Source organism: Leptonychotes weddellii, chromosome 9, assembly GCF_054177405.1.
Source record: "Leptonychotes weddellii isolate Sample4059 chromosome 9, ASM5417740v2, whole genome shotgun sequence".
NCBI classification, from domain to species: Eukaryota; Metazoa; Chordata; class Mammalia; order Carnivora; family Phocidae; genus Leptonychotes; species Leptonychotes weddellii.
The window spans coordinates 88,723,602-88,746,085 of NC_138377.1; the positions used below are offsets into that span (position 1 = coordinate 88,723,602).

Here is a 22,484-nt window from a genome sequence, read left to right on the forward strand (position 1 = left end):
GTTTTCTAAGTTACCCAGGAAATGTATCTAACCATTTACAAAAACAAAAATTCGAACATGCACTTTACAAATCATGGTCTTATTTACCTGTACATTCTTCCACAAGACAGGTATACATTAAAAAATATTGCTCAGAAACATAAAAATATATATTATCTCTTTCCTTTACCATTTAGGCATATAAATAGTTTACTGAAGATGATGCATCATTCAACAAACAAATGCAAAAACTGCTTTATATAAAGTGTGGTTCTCTGCTATTTAGCAATATAAAATATAAAATGATTACAATATAATTAGCTAATAAAGAGCTAAATTCAAGAGATTTGCAAACCAATACAGCAGTGAACAGTCCCTTACACAAAAGTCCATTAAGGAAGAGTCAAGTCCATTTTGTAACAGGTTACATAAAAAATCAGGGCCAATAAATGCATTATAAATGCAAAAAAGAGCACTGCTTCATCAGCACATTCTTCAGTCTTGTTTGGACTAGACGCCAAACTTACTGTTCACTTTTCGGTTCATCTTGTTTTCCATTAAGCTCTTGATCAACTCTGTTTAATGAAAAACAATATAGATAATAAGACACTAGCAACTAAACAATTTTCTTTCTAAAAATTGTGACTACTTTTAGCATAGAATATTATTCTGTTAAAAACAAAGCTTTGCAAAGAAGCAGACATAGTAAAAAGGTTACCAAACATTTCCCCAACCAGGAAAGATAATTTTTAAAGACAAGAGGACACCGACAAGAAATGTGACTGTTGTTTCTTTAAAGATTATAAAATACTTTACATACAAATGCCCATAAGCTTTATTAAAAGTTCAAATTAGGGCGCCTGGGTGGCTCAGTTCGTTGGGTGACTGCCTTCAGCTCAGGTCATGATCCTGGAGTCCCAGGATCGAGTCCCGCATCGGGCTCCCTGCTCTCCCTCTGACTGTACCCCCTCTTGTGCTCTCTCTCTCTCTCAAATAAATAAAAGAAAATCTTAAAAAAAAGTTCAAATTATAACAGGTATATTAAAATCTTAAACTGTAGCATGGCTGGAATCTAAGTGATGAGAGAGTGGCAGGAAAAATAACTCCCTAAAAAAGGAGTCTGTTAACTGAAATACTAAAATGCCACTAATGCCACCAATTGACCAATGTTTTTAAATTCAGTGATAAAAATGCATATTTATAGAAACTATTCTCCAAAATTTATTGGTATACATAGACTGTAAATGCCTTCCACTTATTTTGATAGTAAGAGGCCATCAAATTTAATAATTGGAAATATCTAGATGTGGTTAAAAATCGAACTGGATTAGTAGTGGGCTGCATAGAGATCATATCAAAATTTAGGCAAGTGGGGATTAGAAGAATTATGTAATTACAACACAATTATAAACAACCCCTTAAAGATAATGTACAACAGTCTATTACTATTATATTTGTACCAGTTTGAATTACTGATGGAGGGGAGTTTAAAACAATTTGGTATAATATATGAAGACACTTTTCACACTTGTTTCCATTACTATGATCATCACCACCCATTACTAGGATCCCCTGAACAGTAGTGAATGAGACCTAAAAGTCTTGGTCTGTGGTAAAGCCAGATTAATAACATTTAAAAACCTTTTTTATGCTGGTATCAAAAATATGAGAGGTATATAGTCTCGATAAGACATGCAATATACATCCAGTCTTTTCAACATCTGAAATATGTTGAATTAGTTCTTATGAACTAATTTCACAATTACTTTAGTTTTAAACTACATTCAAACATTTTAACAACTGCTATCTCTCTGGCCACACTTGCACTGAGCTGCTTGAAAGAAACATCTACAACACTTAAAACTACTATGCTTGCACACTCAGTTTTGAATCCTCCTTATTCTCGGTATTCATCCTAAGAGATTGCACCTTAAGTAAGCTCCTCCACATAGAGCCTCTGTTACATTTTTTAAAAAATATGCTCCTTTATTTTTAAAACTTGAATGTTACCATTTTCAAGCCGACAAGGATTTATTATTTTTTTAAGACTAACAAACTTTGTGCAAAAACTAAGAAGTACCTGAAAGATATATGTAATGATTCTATTATGGTTAAACAAAAGTAAAAAAAGAAGAAAAAAAATCAAGATAAAATAGTATTGGTAGGTATCAAACAATATATTTAAATAAAAAGTATAGTTCCACTATTTTTCTGATCCCTAAATTCCAGGTAATTAAATACTAAGAACTTTGTAAAAAGGCACAATTCAGCAGATTTTATCAACAAAGGCAATTCATTTTGAAATCCATGAAGCAGCGGGCTTCATTATACAATTACAGATTATATTTTTAATTTCAGTTATCCGTCTGGCAAGTGTACACCAGTGCCTAGAAAGGAAAAAAAATTAGCAATACCTAAAATGACAGTCCACATCTCTACATTAAAATGTCTGTCAAACTGTTAAGTGTCACATGAAAATGTAAAGCTATGATTCCATCACATCATCAACTGAATTCTTGCTCGTCAACAGACCCAAAATGTGTCAAGAATGTTTCAGTTCCTTGTAACTGTTTCCTTAGAATGGTCAAAGTGATAATAACTACATACAAATCTCTCACCTTAAGAGAGACTGTATTAAAGCTGTTTTGCTAATTTGTCATTAAAAAAACAAAAACCATTAACAAGTCAGCTCCAAATCCTACACTGTTCTAAACTGCTATATAAAACGGTAACTATTTTATACCTTGCCTTTCATCTTCTAAGCCGAGGTATTAATAGCTAATAGTTTGTTATGCTCAAAGCAGAAGTATTCAAAATTAAAGATGGAAAGCAGAGTGTTTAACTATTTAATGGTATACTGAATTTTAGGTATTTTATCATATGTAGAATTTGACTGGTTAGCAGGCCATTTAAGCGTATAGGGAAATCAATGTTGGTTAGCCAAAGAATATGTGCATTGCAAATATACTCATAAACCCCAGGGAAATAAACTGTTACCTTAAAAAAGTACATATATATTTATCAAGAGCACTAGTTGGACATTTAAACAATATGGTGAAACACATAAAGGCTTAGAGGTAATTGGTTTTCCAACTAGTATTCTTAGCAATTTCTTTGGTTTTGCTATCAGTATGTATAACATGAAGGGGTGAGGAGGGCCTATGGCCTTTAATTCTTAATTGGCATTATACATGGTGTTAGAACAGGGTGAATCCAAGCCATATTCAGCATCAGGAACTTCGGATTCACTCTAAATTTGGATTCTGGGGTATGTTTATATTTACAAATGCTATTATCTTTGTCTACAAGCTAACCAACCAATAAGGAAGAGTTAGTCTGTGCAATGCAAATGGACTAGTCTAGATGCAACCCAGTCAAGGTGTGCATATACCTTTTTTGTTTCTTTTTTAACTTTTCTTCTTCATACCTTGGTAGGGAAGAGTTATTTCAGTAAATATACATGTTATGAAGATGAACAAAACTTGAAAAAAGGCACTGACAATAAACTCATATAAGTCTATAGGCAAAACCAAAAATACTTAACACACTATGTAGAAAGTCAAAACTGATCTAAGAAATCTGGCTCTGACACATTCAACAGACTAAACCTCAGATTAGTAGACCAAAAAACTTTTTCTACATTATAGCAGTGTGATACTCAAGGATTTATGTTAACAGCCTTCTACCAAATCCTTTTAAAAATTAGATGGAGGTGAATTTGGTAAACAGAACATATTCCAGCCACTGAATGAACCAAGGTTAGGCTGATATAAATAATATTGTATTTCTCCAGTAATAGGATTATTCAATGCCAGGATGAATTTACTCATATTTGGCAAGCAGCATATTCAAGTTTGGAGAATGTTCTTTAGTACTGACTGATGAGGAAATCACCACTTAAGATTGTAAACAGTCTTTAAAAATAAACAGTCTTAAAAATAAAAAGTCTTTAGGGCACCTGGGTGGCTCAGTTGGTTGGGCGACTGCCTTCGGCTCAGATCATGATCTTGGAGTCCTGGGATCGAGTCCCGCATCAGGCTCCCTGCTCAGCAGGGAGTCTGCTTCTCCCTCTGACCCTCCCCCATCTCATGTGTTCTCTCTCAATAAATAAATCTTTAAAAAAAATAAACAGTCTTTAAAAATAAAAATTAATCACAACCAGAAATAATCCTTGCTTCTTCAGCTGATAACCTGAAGAAAATGGTGACTTGTGGGGAAGGTGCTGGAAAATCGCTTCTTTCCCTTTTCCTTAGTCATAAAAACAAGAGCAGTTACAAAATATTTATCATATAGGAAGTGTAACAGAATGACTATTGAAAAATATTTACCTCTTGTACATCAATATATAAAGATCCAATATAATTAAAGAAATAAAACAAAACATACTGTTTTATGCATTCTGGTATGCCAACATATTCCATGGGGACAAGTTCCGCTAGTTCTGCCAAATTAAAGACGTATCTAATTTTTTGGCTGAATTTTGAGCTATGGAAGAAAATAAAGATAATTATCTCAATATTCTGACCAACAGAACTGACAAGAAATTCACATAAGGAGTTTGTTTTTGTTTCTGTTTTTTTTTTTTTTTTTTAAGTCAATGACTCTCAGAAAATTACCTAATAAAGGGTCTTGTGACAGCTAGAAGTGTTCTGATAAACCATGAGGGATGTACAATGATTAGTGATTTTAGGTTTTTCCGTAACCTGGAATAAAAAAAAAAAAAGAAAAAGAAAAAAAGAAAAATTTTTAAGCTCTATAAATTCTAATGCTAGAAGGAAAGGTAAGGCATCAATAAGTATGTACAACTTTATACACACACAAATCTGTCATCCAAAAGTTCATTTAGTTGTGATATTCCTAAAGACAAGAAAATACATTCTTGAATTCTGTTTCTCCTCCTGCTACAAGATGAACTTTACTTCATTTGGCTAAATTTATGTCCACAGTATAGCTTGTTGTTAAATGTCTCCTAAATACATTCACTTGTCTTTAGAATTCTGTCAACTGGGGTAGAGGTCAATACTGAATATGAAATTTCATTTTTCAGGATGAGAGGGGAACTGGTACTCATTTCTTCACCATGAAAGGCACTGTGCCGGCAGAAAGATGGGAGTCAAGTTCACCACAGGAACAGGAAATGTAAATCAGATCTAACACATTCTTATGGAGTCCAAAATTCTGAGTAAAAATTAACGGTATTACCCTGGACGACTTAAAATGGCCAAATAAAAACTGCTGTTTTATCATGCATATTCCACACTTAAGTGATCATTAAGGATTTTTTTTTTAAATCATAAAACTAGCCCATGCCATGTTTAGGTATTTAGAGAAACCTATTAATGAGTCTGAGTTCATTAAACTAGTTCGATGTGGCTACAGTCTAATCAAACCAATTGGAGATTTAAAGTTCCTTCCATTAGCATGGATGACTAACTCCCAGGAGAATACACTCCCTAGAGCTCATTCCAAAATAAGATTATAGCTAAGCATCTTAAAAACCATAAAATATGCTAAGCACTATGAGCTAGCAAAATTCAGAATGTATTAAAATAGGAAATGTACTAAATTCTCCATCCTTTCCCAAAATGTAAATTATAGGAAACTGTTCAATGTGGTATAAATAAGGAGATAAAGAACTATTTTATAGGTTTTAAGGAATTATTCTTTATAAAACAGATCAAAACTAATTTCTTTCATGATATTCTAAAATACTGAATTGAGAAAATAGAAACATGTTATGAAATTAACAAATATAATTTATGGTGTCCTTAAGTGACAACAGGAAATAAAATTGAACAAAGCTATTATAAAAATTATTCAGACTAGCTTTCAATGTGTATTTACAATACCTTCTATCAATTTGCTGGTAGCATTTCCTGAGCCATCCCAGACTGGGCATTTTTCTTCGAGTTGTAGCACCATTTAAATAAACTATCATGTAGTTTTCTGCTACTAACAGCTCCAAAGTGCCAATAACATACCTGTAAAAACAAATTAAGTTTAAGCCTTAAATACTGCTTTGTAGAACCAAACAAAATTATGCAAATGATATAATGCCGTTCTCTTCCATTCAATGACAGCAAAACCAATTAAAATTTCAAAACTGCATTAGTTGGTATTATGATTGTGTATCAGAAAGAGTTATCTTCTAGAAATACACATTTAAAAGTCTGCAGATGAACTGACATGATTTCTGGGACTTGCTTCAAAGTTATACAATGGGAAGAGCATACATTTTGGGAATGAAGTATAAACTAATTGTGGGAGCAGGGGATTCATACACAAAGATTCAATACACTTCTCTCTACCTTTATATAAGTTTGAAATTTTCCATAATAAGTTTTTTTAAAACACCACTAACTTAAGAAACAGAATGACTCTGTGGAAATAGAACTGAGTCAGTTCAGTTATATTTGGCTTTTTGGGAGTAAATGCAGTTTAGCCATATGATTTTGAGATAGAAGAATTTCTTTACATTTAATGTAAAATAAAGAAGTTGGAACAGATAATCTGAAATAGCCCTTCCAGTTTTAAACTGACAATTTTCCTGTTGAGTTAGAAAATGAAGAGTTTTATAATGCCAAAGAATAAGGACTTAAAGGACTGGAATGGAGATAATTATAATCTTCTCCCAGGTAAAGTTCACGTCTTAAATTGGAGATCTAATTAACTCAGAATTCTGTCCAAATTTTTTTATGAAGGTATACTTACTTAAAGAGATTGTCCATCAGGTATCTATAGTTAGGTTGACCACTTTCAGGCATAAAACAGACAGCAAACACAACAATGGCATTTAATCCATCCCCATAATATCCTGAAAAAGAAATCAAAGATAAAATCACCAGCATGATTTTACTTTTTCAGGGGAAATCTGTATGTACAGTTGATAGATTGTATAGTGGTTCATGTTCCCCCACAATTTTTTTGATCAAAAAACATGGTTTCTTTTTTAACCTTATATAGCCTTATAAAGATCTTAAAATCCCCTCTTCTCAAAATGAGAATAAAATCTGAAGAGGAAACAGTGGGCATAAAAACCAGAAACCCATTTAAAGTGACATAATCAGAAAGCCAGTCCTACTTTAGTAAACAGACAAATGAAATGATATAATCCAAGCAGGCATAATATGAAAACATCTGCAATAAAACAATCTTATGCAAGTTATGGTTAAAGTGGGTGCTTTTTAAAAAATACTTTTACACTCAGCAATGCCTAGCATTTTGTAGATTTAGAGTATTAAAAACTACATCTCTGACAATTTTAACTGAAGAAAAAGTGTTAAAATGTGTATGTTTATTATAATCTCTAGATATTAAGCTGTATCCAGTAACACTGGTTTAACTTTCATTTTTGTTGTTTACAAACATACACTGAAAAGGTTTAAACAGTTCAAGTACATTAGCATCTTCAATACCTTTCTCAATCTCTTAGTCACAAAACACACTATGATAATTCAATAGGATAAAATGGTCCTAATTATTTCCCCCTAATCCAAATAAAGCACTCTTTCTGAAAGATACTTTAAGATAGTCTGAACCATGAGGCTGGTCTCACAACTTGTTTCCTATAAACTGGCTGAATTAATGCAAGTCTGTGGACTTCCTGATCCAGATTATCCTGTTTTCTTCATCTGAATAGGATTAAATTAGGCAGAATAATGTAACTGCAAATATTCAGGTGATCTGGTTTCAGATGAATGAAGACTATAGAAATACAGAGGGAAATGGATTTGGCAGAAAGTAAATTAAGTAGAAAGGACTCTACATAAAAAAACCCAATCTGTTTAACCTACCCCTTTCCTGCATTAGGATTTCAGGTAATAAGAAATGTTCTAGAGAGTGACTTGCATTTTGACTACCATTAACATTCTAACACTATTTATGGTGTCTACGTAAACTTCTATACATGGCACAGTCAGATGGATAGAAGTTATAATCATACTCCCATAGCTTTTCCTATTTGACTTGCGATTTCTTAAGAAATGAAGCCTTTTGGGGCACCTGGGTGGCTCAGTCGGTTAAGCGACTGCCTTCAGCTCAGGTCATGATCCCAGGGTCCTGGGATCGAGTCCCACATCGGGCTCCCGGCTCAGCGGGGAGCCTGCTTCTCCCTCTGACCCTCCTCCCTCACATGCTCTCTGTCTCTCATTCTCTCTGTCTCAAATAAATAAATAAAATCTTTAAAAAAAAAAAAAAAAAGAAATGAAGCCTTTTATTTTTGGATATTCCACAAATATGCAAAGATGTTGCTCCATAAAAACGTGGAATGAACTAGTACTGTACTTTATGGTAAAACTAAATTATTTTTTCAGGGTTTTAAGGTAAATTAAGAGTCACAGTTTAAAATGCCAAGTTTTACTTATATCCACAAAGACTAGTACAAGAATGTTCACAGCAGTTTTAATCATAATGGCCCAAACTGGAAACAACTCACCTGTTCATCAAAAGAAAAATGAATAAGCCAATTGTAGTTTATCCATGCAATGAAATACTACTTAGCAATGAAAAGGAATGAACGACAGACATGTGCAACAGGGATGAATGTCAAAAACATGCTGAGCAAAAGAAATCAACAAAAGAAGGTACACTATATGATTCCAGTTACATGGAATTCTAGAACAGGCAAAAGTAATCATGGGAGTAGACATGAGAATAGTGGTTACTGGAGAGGGGGGTATTCATTGAGAAGGAGTTTGAGAGAATTTTCTGGGGCAATGAAAATGTTCTGTATGTCTAGGTGTAGGTGATATGGGTATATATGGTAATATGGGCATTTGTCAAAACTCACTGAATACTACATTTCAGATTAGAGCGCTTCCAAGTGAAAAAGTGAGAAGAAAAACAAATATTCTATGATATCACTTATATGTGGAATCTAAAAATGCCAAACTTAGAAATATAGACTAAAATGGTGTTTGCCAGGGGCTAGGGGGAAAGAGGAGATGTTGGTCAAAGGGTACAAACTTCCAGTTATACGATGAATAAGTTCTAGGGGTCTAATGTACAGCATAGTGACTAGTTAGTAATACTGTATTATGTACTCAGAAGTTGCTAAGAGAGTAGATCCTAAATGTTCACACCACAAAAAAGAAATGGTAATCATTATGTAATATGTATTGCATTAGATCAACACGTTTTACACCTTAAACTTACACAATATGTCAATTATATCTCATGAAGCTGGGGAAAAAATTGCAAGTACTACAAAAAAGGATTATAGCATTTCACTATATATAAATTATAAATGGATAAAAAGGGGAGAAAGTCTCAGTTTTGGGGGGAGGTGTCTGGAGTCAGGGTGGAAAACAGTTTCCACTGTATACTCTTGTACCTTTTGAATATACTGTGTGCATGTACTAACGATTTTTATATTTGGTTTTATCCTTTTACTTCAAAACTGTTGTTTCTAAAATGACATAAATGTTTATTATATCTATTTTTTTACTCAAGATAGAGTAAAAAAGATATGAACAATCTCTGATCGCTCTTACCTCCATGGCTGATAACTTTTTTATAGGGTTCAATTGCCTTCATATCGACCCTGTGGTCCTGTTCTCCAATTCTGAACATACGCCAGCGTCGTCCATCTTCTTTTTCCTCTGCTGCTGTGTATTCAGTAATTGAGCCTTTTCTAATAATTTCAGTAGTTTTGGGTTTTGGAAGATCATCTGTCAAAATAAAAGGTTTTTGAATCACAAATTGTTATTTATACAATAAAAATCAAATTACATGTTAACCACTTTACTATCTAATTAGATTGTTCAGGGATTTTTTCATTATATCTTCTGTGGAATTTTAAGTATTTCTTCTGTAACAGAGGAAAAGGCTTGTTACTGATACGAGGCCATTTTATGTTTTTGGAAATCATGGTTAACTTTTTTTGTATGGGCTAATTCACAAAGCACCTATCACAGTGCAATGTATGTTCATGAGTTCAAAAAAGATAATTCATACAGCCATCAAAATCTTAGTACATTGGCCTTACAATGCCGTTGAGATTTTATTTACAACACTGTTCTTGGTAGTTACCACTATAGGTTATTTAAAGTAACTGAGAACAAATTGTTTTATTGAGCATATAAATTATTCCCCAAACACTGTAATACCAGATAGAAAGTGGTTAACCAGCCAATGATTATTTCTCATTTGATCAGTTTTATTGAGCAGAAATTTACTAATAACATTCTGACATGTACATGCAAAAGTCTATTTTAAATTGACATTAGCCAAAGCAGAAGCACCAATGATTAGGTGTAATTTATATTTCAAGATTGCATTTTAGAGGATTTTAAATGAAGTAATGATTTTCAAAATTTTAGTATCAGAGTCCTTACCAAAAGATGGGGGGGGAGGGGGACCTACGGCATGTTAGTTGTTTGTTTCCAAGATAAAGCTGTTAACGGAAAATATCCTTCCAGGAAATGACTACAGCAGCATTAAAGAAAGAAGAGACAAAACACATAGGCAGAAAACTATTTCAGTATCTTTTTAAAATATTGCTTATTACTGGACTGCTTATTGAACCAGTAAAACAGGGAAGAAAAAAGGAACAAAGATATAGCATATCAAAGATCTTACTCTTTACTGCTGATAAAACAGAGTGTTAAACACTGCTTTGAAGTAAAAATCATTTTAAAGATGGAATATATAAACAACTATATAAAGATACTGTACATAGAAATTATCTCATTAAAGAAAACATGCAAAGCAAAACACATGCCAATCCTTTGACTTCTAAGTAACTTAATAATAAGGAATATGAAGTTTGGGGACTAAGAGTATACATTAATTCAAGTTGGTTGTTTACATAGTGCAGCACTATCAGGCAAACCAAATGAAAAAATCACCCTCAAAAAACTCCCTTCAAAGCTCCCTCTCTGTAAACCCTTAACTACTTTTAGCATATTCCCTATGTTACATGTCTCGTCAAAGCTCTTTTCCTTAGCTGACTGACTAAAGAAAAGAACATGCTATACTTATCAAGCAGTATTTTGGAAGCAACATGAAAAAACATAATTTCATAATCCTGAGCAATTAAGAAAGAAAATAAAGCCACTTGTGTAATCTACTAAAAACCGTTTTTGAAAGCCATGAGAATATTGTGTTAGCAGAATTTCCTCTTAGTAACAAAATATAGTAGGAACTTTAGAAAGAATAACTTCATATTTCAACAAAATCCCTTAATTATTGATTTTAAGTTCAAGATCAAGTTTTAAGTTTTTCAATTATCCTAATAGGAGACTCCTATTCAAAAAACACATATGTATATAGAGACAAACATTAATAAAGGTCAGATAAAAACAATGAAGCATTTACCTTCCCACTCAAATTCATTACTGTTCTCTGATGGTGTGTCTAAGCCATCTAAGTCAATCTCCCCACTTTCATCCAAATCATCTGACAGCACAGAGCCATCACTAGGATCCAGGGTCAGGCTAATGTCTGGAGCCATGAGTTTCTTTCTTACTTTATTTCCATTAACTTCTAGTGAGCATGGAATGGGTTTAAAAAAAAAAAAAGTGAAAAACAGATTAGAAGGAATGTTTACATGCTCAAATTGAAAAAGAGAAAAAAAATTTTTTTAATATTTATTTGTTTTTTAGGGTGCCTGGATGGCTTGGTCGGTTAAGCATCTGTCTTCGACTCAGGTCATGATCTCAGGGTCCTGGGATCAAGCCCTGCATCAGGCTCCCTGCTCAGTGGGGAGTCTGCTTCTCCCTCTCCCTCTGCCCCTCCCCCCTGCTCATTTGCTCTCTCTCCCTCTTTCACGATCTTGGCCTCTCTCTCAAGTAAATAAATAAAATCTTTAAAAATATATTTATTTTTTTAGAGAGTGAGAGTATGAGCATGTGAACGGGGGGAGGGGTAGAGTGAAAGGGAGAATCTTAGGCAGGCTCCCCGCCTAGCGCTGAGCCCAACGTGGGGCTCGAGCTCATGACCTTGAGATCATGACCTGGGTCGAAATTAAGAGCCCAAATGCTTAACTGACTGAGCCATCAAGGTGCCCCAAAAAGAGAAAAATTCTAACCACTTCATTCTTGAGAAAAATAACATTAATCAAACACAATCCCAAAGCATTAATTTATAAACCTTGGATTTTGATCATTATTGCTTCTACATCATGACAAGACAACACATGCCAGCAAGGATAAGTCTTTTTTTTTTTTTTTTTTAAAGACTTTTATTTATTTGACAGAGAGATTGACAGTGAGAGAGGGAACACGAGCAGGGGGAGTGGGAGAGGGAGAAGCAGGCTTCCGGCTGAGCGGGGAGCCCGATGCAGGGCTTGATCCCAGGACCCCAGGATCATGACCTGAGCCGAAGGCAGACGCTTAATGACTGAGCCACCCAGGCGCCCCAAGGAGAAGTCTTTTTAAGTAACAGAGGCAAACATTATAGTCAGTTCTTACAATTAAAAATGAGCTCCTCTCAACCTTTTATTGTAGAAATTTCCACAACCCAAGGGTATGTTTTTACAAAGTTAAATTTCCAAAGCACTCAAAAAATGCTTTCTTAAACATTCAACTTATCCTTTGGCTCTGTATAATAGAACAAAAAATGAGAATACTTTTTTCCCTTGACAAAGAAATGTGTTAAAAAATAGCACAAAGTCTACCATTTCGTTGAAACCAAAGTGCCAAGTTCTTACCAGGCTGGCTCTCCGGTCCAGTTACAGCTAGTATATCTGCTTCCATACTATCATCCTCTGGTAAAGGTCTAGAAGATACAGACATAATTTTTAATTCACAAATTAAAAAAATTTTTTTTTGAAGTTCAAAGAGCTATTTAAAATATCTTATAGAATCAATTACGTGGAAAACTGAATAAAGCAGTTTCTTAAGCTTCAATAATTTACAAACGACTTTTAAAGACAAAATTTTCAGACTGTCAGAAATGATTTGTATATCTATATAAATAACACATAAAAGTAGATATAAATTCCTTATGTAACTACTCTTAAATACAACTACAAAACAAACCTAAAAATTATAAACAACCTAAAAAACATGTAACTCAAATGCACGAGCTTAACATGAAATACAATACAATGTGTGGCGAAGGTAAACTGTCCCTCACATGCCAGTATGGTCATGATGGCTACAATTCTTTTGAGCTGAGCATTTCTATATCACTACTATTATCACCATGTGCTATGCAGTGACTTAGTACTCCCACAAGCTGTCCATATTCCCACTGTTAAGGGACCTTCCTATGCACTGGGATGGTCTTCTGACCAAGATGGTATGGAAGCACCATTTAAATATAAGGTCTGCCTTTGCCCTTTTTCTCTTAACCCAGCTGCTGCCAATACAACCGTAAATACAAATGCAAACGTGTCAAAGTAGCTGGCCAGATGATCTAAAAAACCCTTATCTAATAAGTTTTTTTCTTAAAATAGAAGCACAAAATTTAACAACTCTTACAGACATCTAAAGACTCCCTTCTCCCAGGAACCCCTCAGATTCCAGTTTAAGAAATACCATATTTAAGCATTTTTTGCTTAAATTTCAACGTTTTGAAATTTAAATGTTGAAAACAAAAATAGAAGATTATAGAAGATCACATATATATTTACTGGAAAATAAGATATAAGAGAATTCATCTCACTGTTGGAAAGGAACTTTCATTTTCTAGTATCAAATCAACACCTTTGACATTGGGTTTCTTTTTTTTTTTTTTTTTTAAAGATTTTATTTATTTGACAGAGAGAGACACAGCGAGAGAGGGAACACAAGCAGGGGGAGTGGGAGAGGGAGAAGCAGGCTCTCTGTGGAGCAGGGAGTCCGATGCGGGGCTCGATCCCAGAACCCTGGGATCATGACCTGAGCTGAAGGCAGACGCTTAACGACTGAGCCACCCAGGCGCCCCTGACATTGGGTTTCTATAAGAAGCTCAATATTCATTTAATAAGTGACATCTCAATAAAGACATTTTGAAGTTTTATTTTAAATTTGTTTTCATTTGAAAGTATTGCTCACATTGGAAAATCTTCATCTTGCCATTCTTCTTTAAGTTCCACACCTTCCATCCTCAGCTTAGATTCAATATCAGCCACAAACTCCTGATAATCCAGAGAGCCAATGTCCTGTGAAAAGAGAAAAATTTATAACAACATATTTTCCATGTTACTTTTTATCTGCTAAAAAGGTGCAATAATCTTATACCTTAGTTCACACTTCCACCCTGGCCATGAAATCAATTTATTGGGCTGCAACTACCATTAAACAAACAAACAAACAAAAAAGAAATAGAATGAAAATCAGAGTCTATATATTCTAGTAATGTGAGTACTATTTGCAGTAAGGGTATTGGGCAGTGAAAATATTTGTTTTCAGTTACATATATGCATGTGTGTCCCAGGTTGTGATTTAAGTTTTATTAAGTTTTGTGAATTATGTAAAAACAATCTGGGGGGGAGGCACAAGGAATAAAAGTAAATATATTCTCTACTCTAGATCCATAATTAATTTTCTGTCCTCCGGATAGAGGTTGATCCTAGAAATTGAACACTAGTAAATTGCATTTACATTCATGATTCAGTAAAGTGTGCTGTATCTTTTTAAAACTGATGTATAATTAACATTTAAAAAATATTTTATTTATTTGACAGAGAGAGAGAGAGAGAGAGCGTGCGCACAAGCACAAGGAGGGGAAAGGCAGAGGGAGAGGGAGAAGCAGGCTCCCCAGTGAGCAGAGAGCCTGACATGGGGCTTGATCCCAGGACCCTGGGATCAGGACCTGAGCTGAAAGCAGACGCTTAACTGACTGAGCCACCCAGGCACCCCTATAATTAACATTTTTAAATTGAAGTATAATTAATATGTGTGCTGTTTTCTATACTTCCATCTCTTTAGTTTCAATGCCATCACTCCAGAGCCATTTAAAGAAGGCTACTTAGTAACTATCCAGTAAATGAATGCTACATTTTGATTTGCTTCATATCTACACTAAACTTTTCTCATGCAGTTCAGCATAAGTTTTCAGACACTGAACTTAGTGACTATTTCTTTTTTATTTATTTTTTAAAAGATTTTATTTATTTATTTGACAGAGAGATAGAGAGCACAAGCAGGGGGAGCGGCAGGCAGAGGGAGAAGCAGGCTCCCCACTGAGCAGGGAGCCCGATGTGGGGCTCGATCCCAGGACTCTGGGATCACGACCCGAGCTGAAGGCAGCCACTTAGCTGACTGAGCCACCCAGGCACCCCGTGAATATTTCTATTCATGCAATTACATATGCTAACCTAGGCCATTCAGTTTTAGTTTTAGTCTGTCCAAGGAAGGGTGTGGGTGCCTACATCCTCACTTTACAAGGTGAAGAACGCTGAGATTGGTTTGGTTGGTGGAATAAGAACTGGAGGTTTAAGTATATTATTTAAGAAGTCATAAAGATCAACTGGTTAATGAGCACAACAAAAACTGTGACAGCTTTAGGGCACAAGAGGTATAGATGAGCTAATATTTAGTTCAATTGCATTAGAGCAAGTCAATAGATGACTTTCTTTTTTTTAAAGCAGTAAAACATGTATTTCTTAAGAGACAGAAAGTATCACTACAAGTATTAAAAACAAAGCAAAAAGTGGTTGGTCCCAGTGGAAGAAGAAAGAGGGTGAGATGGGGAGAATGACTGATGCTTTTCATAGTAAATCCTAAACTATTTGACTTTTAAAACCATGTATATATAACTTTAAAAAATACTTATCAAATAAAACAAATAGTGCCAGCCATTCACTTCAATTAGTCTTGTAAAACAAAGACATGATGCCTCCACACACTGGAGTATTACTCAGCCATAAAAAAGAATGAAATCTTGCCTTTTGCAACAACATAGATGGATCTCGAGGATATAATGACAAATACCATACGATTTCACGCATATGTGGGATTTAAGAAACAAAACAAATGAACAAAATAAAAAGAGATAAAAAACAGACTCAAATATATAGAACAAACTGGTGGGGGCATGGGTGGGAAATGAGTAGAAGAGGTGAAGAGGATTAAGAGTACACTTATGAGCACTGAGTAACATAGAGAATTGCTGAATCATTATACTGTACACCTGAAACTCATATAACATTGTTAATTACATTGGAATAAAAATAAAAATTAAAAAATTAAAAAATAAATAAAACAAAGATGTGGTCATGGTTTATGGTTGCTTTATCTGCTGTCATTACAACACTATAAAGATGTACAAAGCTGTACAGAAAAAGCATTATGTTCCAGAACAACAACAAAATTACACTGGCAATTTTCTGAAGTGTTAGATTTCACATGGTAAACTAAATTTATATCTCTGCCAAGACTGGGAGGCTCTCTTCTCAGTTTGAATTCTTACTTATGCTCAAGGAAAGGGTTCACACATTCTCAAAAGGTTTAAATATTCGAGGACCCACTTTCAAGCACAGGAAAAATAGCAAATGCTCTTTTCCTCACCAACATATTTGCTCGGAAAACTCAGTATTTATATACGTAAGTCATTTTTAATTCTCTGGGAAAACACTGAGCCAGGCAATGTTGAGAAAGTAATGGAAAACACACCTAAACTACAGTAATCTTGACTTATTTACCACATTCTCTGTTTCTAATACATAGTCTACACCTTAACACAGGTCTTCACTGATCACATCATAGATTGTTCTCTGATGGCAACTCTTCCTCTCTGTAGAGAAGAAAATAAACAAAAAAGGGATACCTATCTTGCCAATCTTTTCTATTTAGAACACAGAACTAGTATAAAAGACCCCCAAATTATGGCCAATAAGCCCAAATACTTAATGCTTATTACCTTAGAAATCAATGCCCAAGTGAGACTGAAACAGTCTATTACTAAAGGTTTAAAACTGTCTCTTCCAAATTTTTAATTCACTGTACTTCTCAATTTTTTTCTGGTCTTATAATCACTCTAAAGTGAACTAATATACTTCCTAAATTCAATAATCAGAAAAAGTTTCTGTTATTTTGTCTTACCTTTTTGTAGGTGTTGGAAAAATACCAGGATCTTCTTGTTGTCTTTTTCAAATATCCCACATACTCAGAAAAATATTTAATATCTCAAAAATAAAAGCAGAGACTGAAAGTTGCTATCACTATATTCTCAACATAAGCCTGTGAATGTCAGTTATATGAATATTGTAAGGTAGGACACTGGATAGCAAGCCTTTATTTTGCTCTACCCCTTAGGCTTATTTTTCTTATTCAACTACATTATTTAACAGGCTTCCTGTTGTTTTACCCTCAAAAAGTGTAATGAAAATATTTAGGGCAACCCACATACATGCAATTAACAATTTCTGTTGGTAAAATCATTCCTTATTTGTAAGTGAAAATATGTAACTTGAGAAATTCTATAAGACAAACCATGTCCTTTAGTTCCCCTACCACTTGAACAAGGCTATTACTTGAAAATAACTCCTCTAAACATAGAGAGCCTGAGTCCTTCAGGTCTCTCTGCTGATTCACTCAATTTTTACTTCAGTCATATTGAAGCATGTGATTTTAAAACACACAGCACATGGACATGGATATCTAGTTTGGGGATAATTATTTAAGCTAGTTAAACAGAACCTAGAGATACAGATAGATTCACTCTTGACCATTTCATCACAGACTGTAGGGAGAAAAGTACACTAGGTAGACAAAAAGTTCAAACAATCGAGAGTATTGTTCTTGGAAGCACTTAATCATCAGCAGCTGTAAGAACAGGAAACAAACAAGAAAGGAGCAATATAAGCACAACCACTTTGAAGGAAATCAGGACACTGCTGACTCACAAGTTAACTGTGGCTGTTTCCCATTTTTTGTTCATAAATTTGGTAAATTAGAATGGGGAAATAACACTTTAAGATGCCATTTGTTAAAATAACCTAATGCAACAGCAATAACTTGATTTCCCAACATACTTGTGGTACTGGGGGCACATGATTACTTATGCCGATTAACCACTAGAAGTCATTTAGATAAATTCAGAACACCTGCTGACCTCAGTGAGGTTAAAAATCAAGGAGAATGGATTACCTCCTGACACAACTTCTGAAGGGAGATGTGGTGGTAAATTCAACCAAGATGAAGAAGGGGATTTCCCTATGCAACTCAGCAATATAGCAAAAATTAAATCTTAAAATCTTATTTACGACTGTCTGATTTATAAATTACAATCTCACGTGCAACTTTACTATTACGTAGTTTAATGGTCCTGCTGGAATAGGTGCTAGTAACTACCATCTATGCTGAAATCACTTCTTATTGGCAGAAGAAAATGTCCAGGCAAGTCTTTCACTTCTTCATTTAAACAAAAGGGCTTCATTCTAGATATTTATGTTCACTTTTCCCTATGCGGCTGGAAACCCTTTTGGCGCTATAGGAAAATACGTTAGGCCAGCCTATATGTTTACAATGACCACCAAAACGCCTCCAGAAAAATCTTCTACACTTGTCACTGCTTCCTTGAGAGCAGGGTCATGCAGGTTTTTAAGAATGAAATGACACCATGAGAGGTCACCTTACACCTGTTAGAATGGCCATTCTTGAATAGACAAGAAAGAGCAAGTGTTGTCAAGGGTGTGGAGAAAAAGGAGCCCCTGTGCACTGTTGACAGGAATGTAAATTGGTGCAGCCGCTATGGAAAACAGTATGGAGGTTCCTCAAAAAATTAAAAATAGAAATACCATTTGATCCAGCAATACCACTTCTGGGTATTTATCTGAATCTCTGGGTATTTATCACTATCTCAAAAAGATACATGCAGCCCCATATTCACTGCAGCATTATTTGCAATAGCCAACATATGGAGGCAACCTGTTTCCATTGATAAATGAATGGATAAAGAAATTGTGGTATATATACACAATGGAATATTATTCAGCCATAAAAAGAATGAAATCTTGCCAGTTGGGACAACATGGATAGACCTTGAGGGCATTACGCTATGTAAAGTAAGTGAGACAGAGAAAGATAAATACTATATGGTCTCACTTATATATGGAATCTTAAAACACACACACACACACACACACCCCCCCCAAGGTCAAAGATACAGAGAACAGACTGGTGGTTGCCAGAGGGGAGGGAGGTTGGAGGAATGGGCAAAGGGGGTCAAAAGGTACAAACCTCCAGTTATAAAATAAATCCTAAGGATGTAATGTACAGCAGGGTGATTATAGTTAATACCGTATTACATATCTGAAAGGTGCTAAGGAAATTATTCTTAAAAGTTTTCATCACAAAAATATTTTAACAATGTGTGGCAATGAATGTTAAATACACTCATTGTGGTGATCATTTCCCAATATATAAAAATATCGAATCATTGTATGTACACCTGAAACCAATGTTATATGCCAATTGAACCTCAATTTAAAAAAAGAACAAAATGAGATCCTCTATCTGAAACATTAACACAAAATTCAAGAAAAATTACAATGCTGCTGACTTCTCAAAATTGTGAAAATAAAGCAAAGGATAATTATGCCACCTACAAACAGTACTTTTATGATCAGTATGCAGAACATACTGGAGACGCTCTAAGCCCTTTACAAAGATTAAAGTCTAATATTGATCTCTGACACTTTATTGTAGTTATACATATTTGCTGTAATATAAAATTATAATTGTGGAATATTATTATCATCATATTATACTGGTATTCCGCTTTATACCATCAAAGCTTAACAAGACAACTTTCGATCCACTGTCAGCCAAGGTTAATTTTTCGGAACTGGTTATATATACTTCCTTTTTTAGATGCTGTCCTCCATCGCTGCTCCTACAAACATTGCTCCAGAGGCAATGAAGAGAACCACTTTCCTTTTCACATTTACTAACCACTTGCACATTCATCATCCCCACATGTTCCAATCAACAACTTCTGTGAGGTATAAAACATTGGTGTTATTATCCCCATTTTATCTTACATATGAGGCAAATGACACTACATCTTGGTTCCCAGGTTAAATGTAGACTGTTTCTAATACAGCACACTGTCTCCAGTTCATGGCAACTTTATACAGAGTAAGCCTGTAATGCCAGATTTGGTTACATTTATCTTCAAAGGTCCTCTAATACTTAAAGACTACAACAGCACTAACTTATGATGATCTAGTTCAAGATCCATGTTTGCAGAAGAGGATCTGTCATACTTCCTGTATAAGCCCAACAATGTTAGGCTGCAACAGAGGAGATTATGAAGAACAAGAATAGTTTAGAAGAAATGTAAAATGACAAGAACTCAGTAAAAGATGTGCGAATTCATCAAGAAAATAGTATACAAGGTAACTAAATTGGGTAACTTCAGTTATAAACGTTAGACATTTACAAGTTGCAGAAATTCTTATAAAATTTTAGAAAAAGAATATGTTTCGGGGCGCCTGGGTGGCTCAGTCGTAAAGCGTCTGCCTTCGGCTCAGGTCATGATCCCGGGGTCCTGGGATCGAGCCCCACGTCGGGCTCCCTGCTCAATGGGAAGCCTGCTTCTCCCTCTCCCACTCCCCCTGCTTATGTTCCCTCTCTCGCTTTGTCTCTGTCAAAATAAATAATTAAAAATCTTTAAAAAAAAGGTTTCATTGAAAAAGTTAAGAAACTAGGCATTAAGAGAAGTACAGATCTCTAATCAAAAAAGGTGAGGATGAAAAAAAGCAACTCTAAAATGCAATCACACACTTCATTCAACTAACTATAAGGAAGGCACTATGACTACCAGGATGAACAGGACAAAAGCTGTGCTCTCAAAGGGCTCCCGCAACAGGCAGACAGGGGAAGTTTCAAAGCAACGTAATAGACGCGAATAAATTTAACAGGAGTTGATCTAGCAGAACCACAGCTGCATCAGATATACAGAAGAAACCCAAACCATTAAGTAAAAGGTAATGTCTGAATCCACGCAGGAACTCGGCTTTTACAGGAGGAAGGTCTACTAAAGCCCTCATTACATATGCGCTTCCGTGTCTATTCCCCGAGGGTACAGGGCACATCAGACGTCCGAGTTTCTTTGTTCAGCACCAGGACTGACACTGATCTTAAATACGCGACCAAAGTGGCCCGGGACCAGAGTGTGTGCAGCGGGGCCGAGAGGGGGGCAAGTTCCATCCCGAGCACGACAGCACGAACGGAAAAGGGGTGGCCGGGGGCAAACAGGAGCCGAGCCAAGGGCGGGGGCCTAAGCTGGGCGGGGATCCGGGAAGCGCCTCCCGGGCAGGTTCCCTGGCGCCCCCTACATCGAATAACCCCCTGGGCTTCCTCTCTCGGGCTGTCCGGGGGGCACGCACCCCTCCGACGTCCGCCCCAGGCCTGCTCTCAGCCCAGATCCGCCGTAGCCCAGCCTTCCCCGGCCGCACTCACCCCGGAGGAAGCCCTGGCTCCCTCGTCTTCTTCGCCCCTCCAGGCCGGCGACGTGGGGCTGACGGCCAGGGCGCAGGAGGTAGGGCCGAGAGGAGCCCGCTCCCCTCGGACCGCAGTGGAGACCGGGGCCCAGTCCCCAAGCTATAGCTGCAGCGGCAGCAGCTGACCCGGATGCAGAGAGCGACCCCGGCGGAAGTGACTATATCCCGACCTTCTTCAGGCGCGACCGCCGGTAGAGACAGAGGCATGACGTCTTCTCGGAGCCGCCTCCTCCCTGCCCCGCCCCCTCGGCTGTCGCGGACTCACGTGTGCGCATGCGCCTGGCGGCAGCCCTGCACACTCAAACCGGACTAGTGACACTTCCTCTTCTTACACAGGTACTCGGCCCTTGAGTCTCAAAGAGATATTTTTACATTCTTTATGTTGGCTTTAGTGATCATTACAACAATTTCATAGCATAAGATGGGTGAAAATAGGGGAGGAAAAATACCCGAGGCCTCATTTTGGGAAACTAACCCTCGGAAGAAGCCTTAGAGTTTGGTAAAATTCTCGAGGGTGAACACAACGGTGCTGCCCAGACTATATGTAGGGAGGATCAGATTAGTTTTTTGAATTAACAGTTAGTTGTGGACCATGCTCTGGTAAGATAAGATAAAATATTAGACACATTTTATCATTAGAGTCAACAGCCATAAAATACCTGTAAAATTACCGTAAAGTTTTCGAAACGCCTACTCTCAATTTCTGTTCCTGCCTGGCCATTGACTGGTAACAGAAGGGCCCAGCTCCGTGGATCATACTTGGAGTAGCAACGCTGCTCCACAGCTTCAAGGAACTAAGATTAGTTTGGAGAATATAATAATCCCTCTCGGAATTCTTATCCACTAATCCCGACAAAGGCAGCAGTCAATTTTTGGGGCAATGCATTTTGAGAATGGGGGGAGGGTGCTTGAGGGGAACTGAAAAGCTCAACAAAATTTAAATCATTGACCCGAAATGCAGCTCCCAGTTAACACTGTTTTGGCAACACTGACTGCTGTTGGCAGGGGGTTCAACTCTCTGTTGTCTCATCTATAAAAACAGGGAAAAATAATATCTACTTCGTGGGGTTTTTGTGAGATAAAGTGCTATTAGAACCGTGCTTGACATATTGTAATCTAGTATGTTTGA

At 36.1% G+C, this 22,484-nt stretch overlaps 1 protein-coding gene across 5 annotated transcripts; it reads right to left on the reverse strand.

The window, feature by feature from the left end:
* Positions 1–60: 60 nt before the first annotated feature.
* Positions 61–21,474, reverse strand: BNIP2 (BCL2 interacting protein 2). 5 transcript variants are annotated; one of them, XM_081831189.1, is made up of 11 exons: positions 21,315–21,473; positions 13,959–14,065; positions 12,629–12,696; positions 11,296–11,460; positions 9,471–9,647; positions 6,691–6,793; positions 5,829–5,960; positions 4,596–4,682; positions 4,366–4,464; positions 3,371–3,406; positions 61–554 (listed from the first exon to the last, which is right to left on the reverse strand). In XM_081831189.1, the coding sequence occupies exons 2-11, from the start codon at positions 14,006–14,008 to the stop codon at positions 503–505; spliced, it is 969 nt and encodes a 322-aa protein (XP_081687315.1). In that variant the 5' UTR covers positions 14,009–14,065; positions 21,315–21,473; the 3' UTR covers positions 61–502. The 5 variants fall into 5 exon arrangements, with proteins under 5 accessions (XP_081687315.1, XP_030892044.1, XP_081687317.1 ...); XM_031036184.2 differs by having other exon boundaries at positions 11,296–11,463; positions 21,315–21,472; XM_081831191.1 differs by lacking the exon at positions 11,296–11,460 and having other exon boundaries at positions 21,315–21,474.
* Between the last annotated feature and the right edge of the window lie 1,010 nt (positions 21,475–22,484).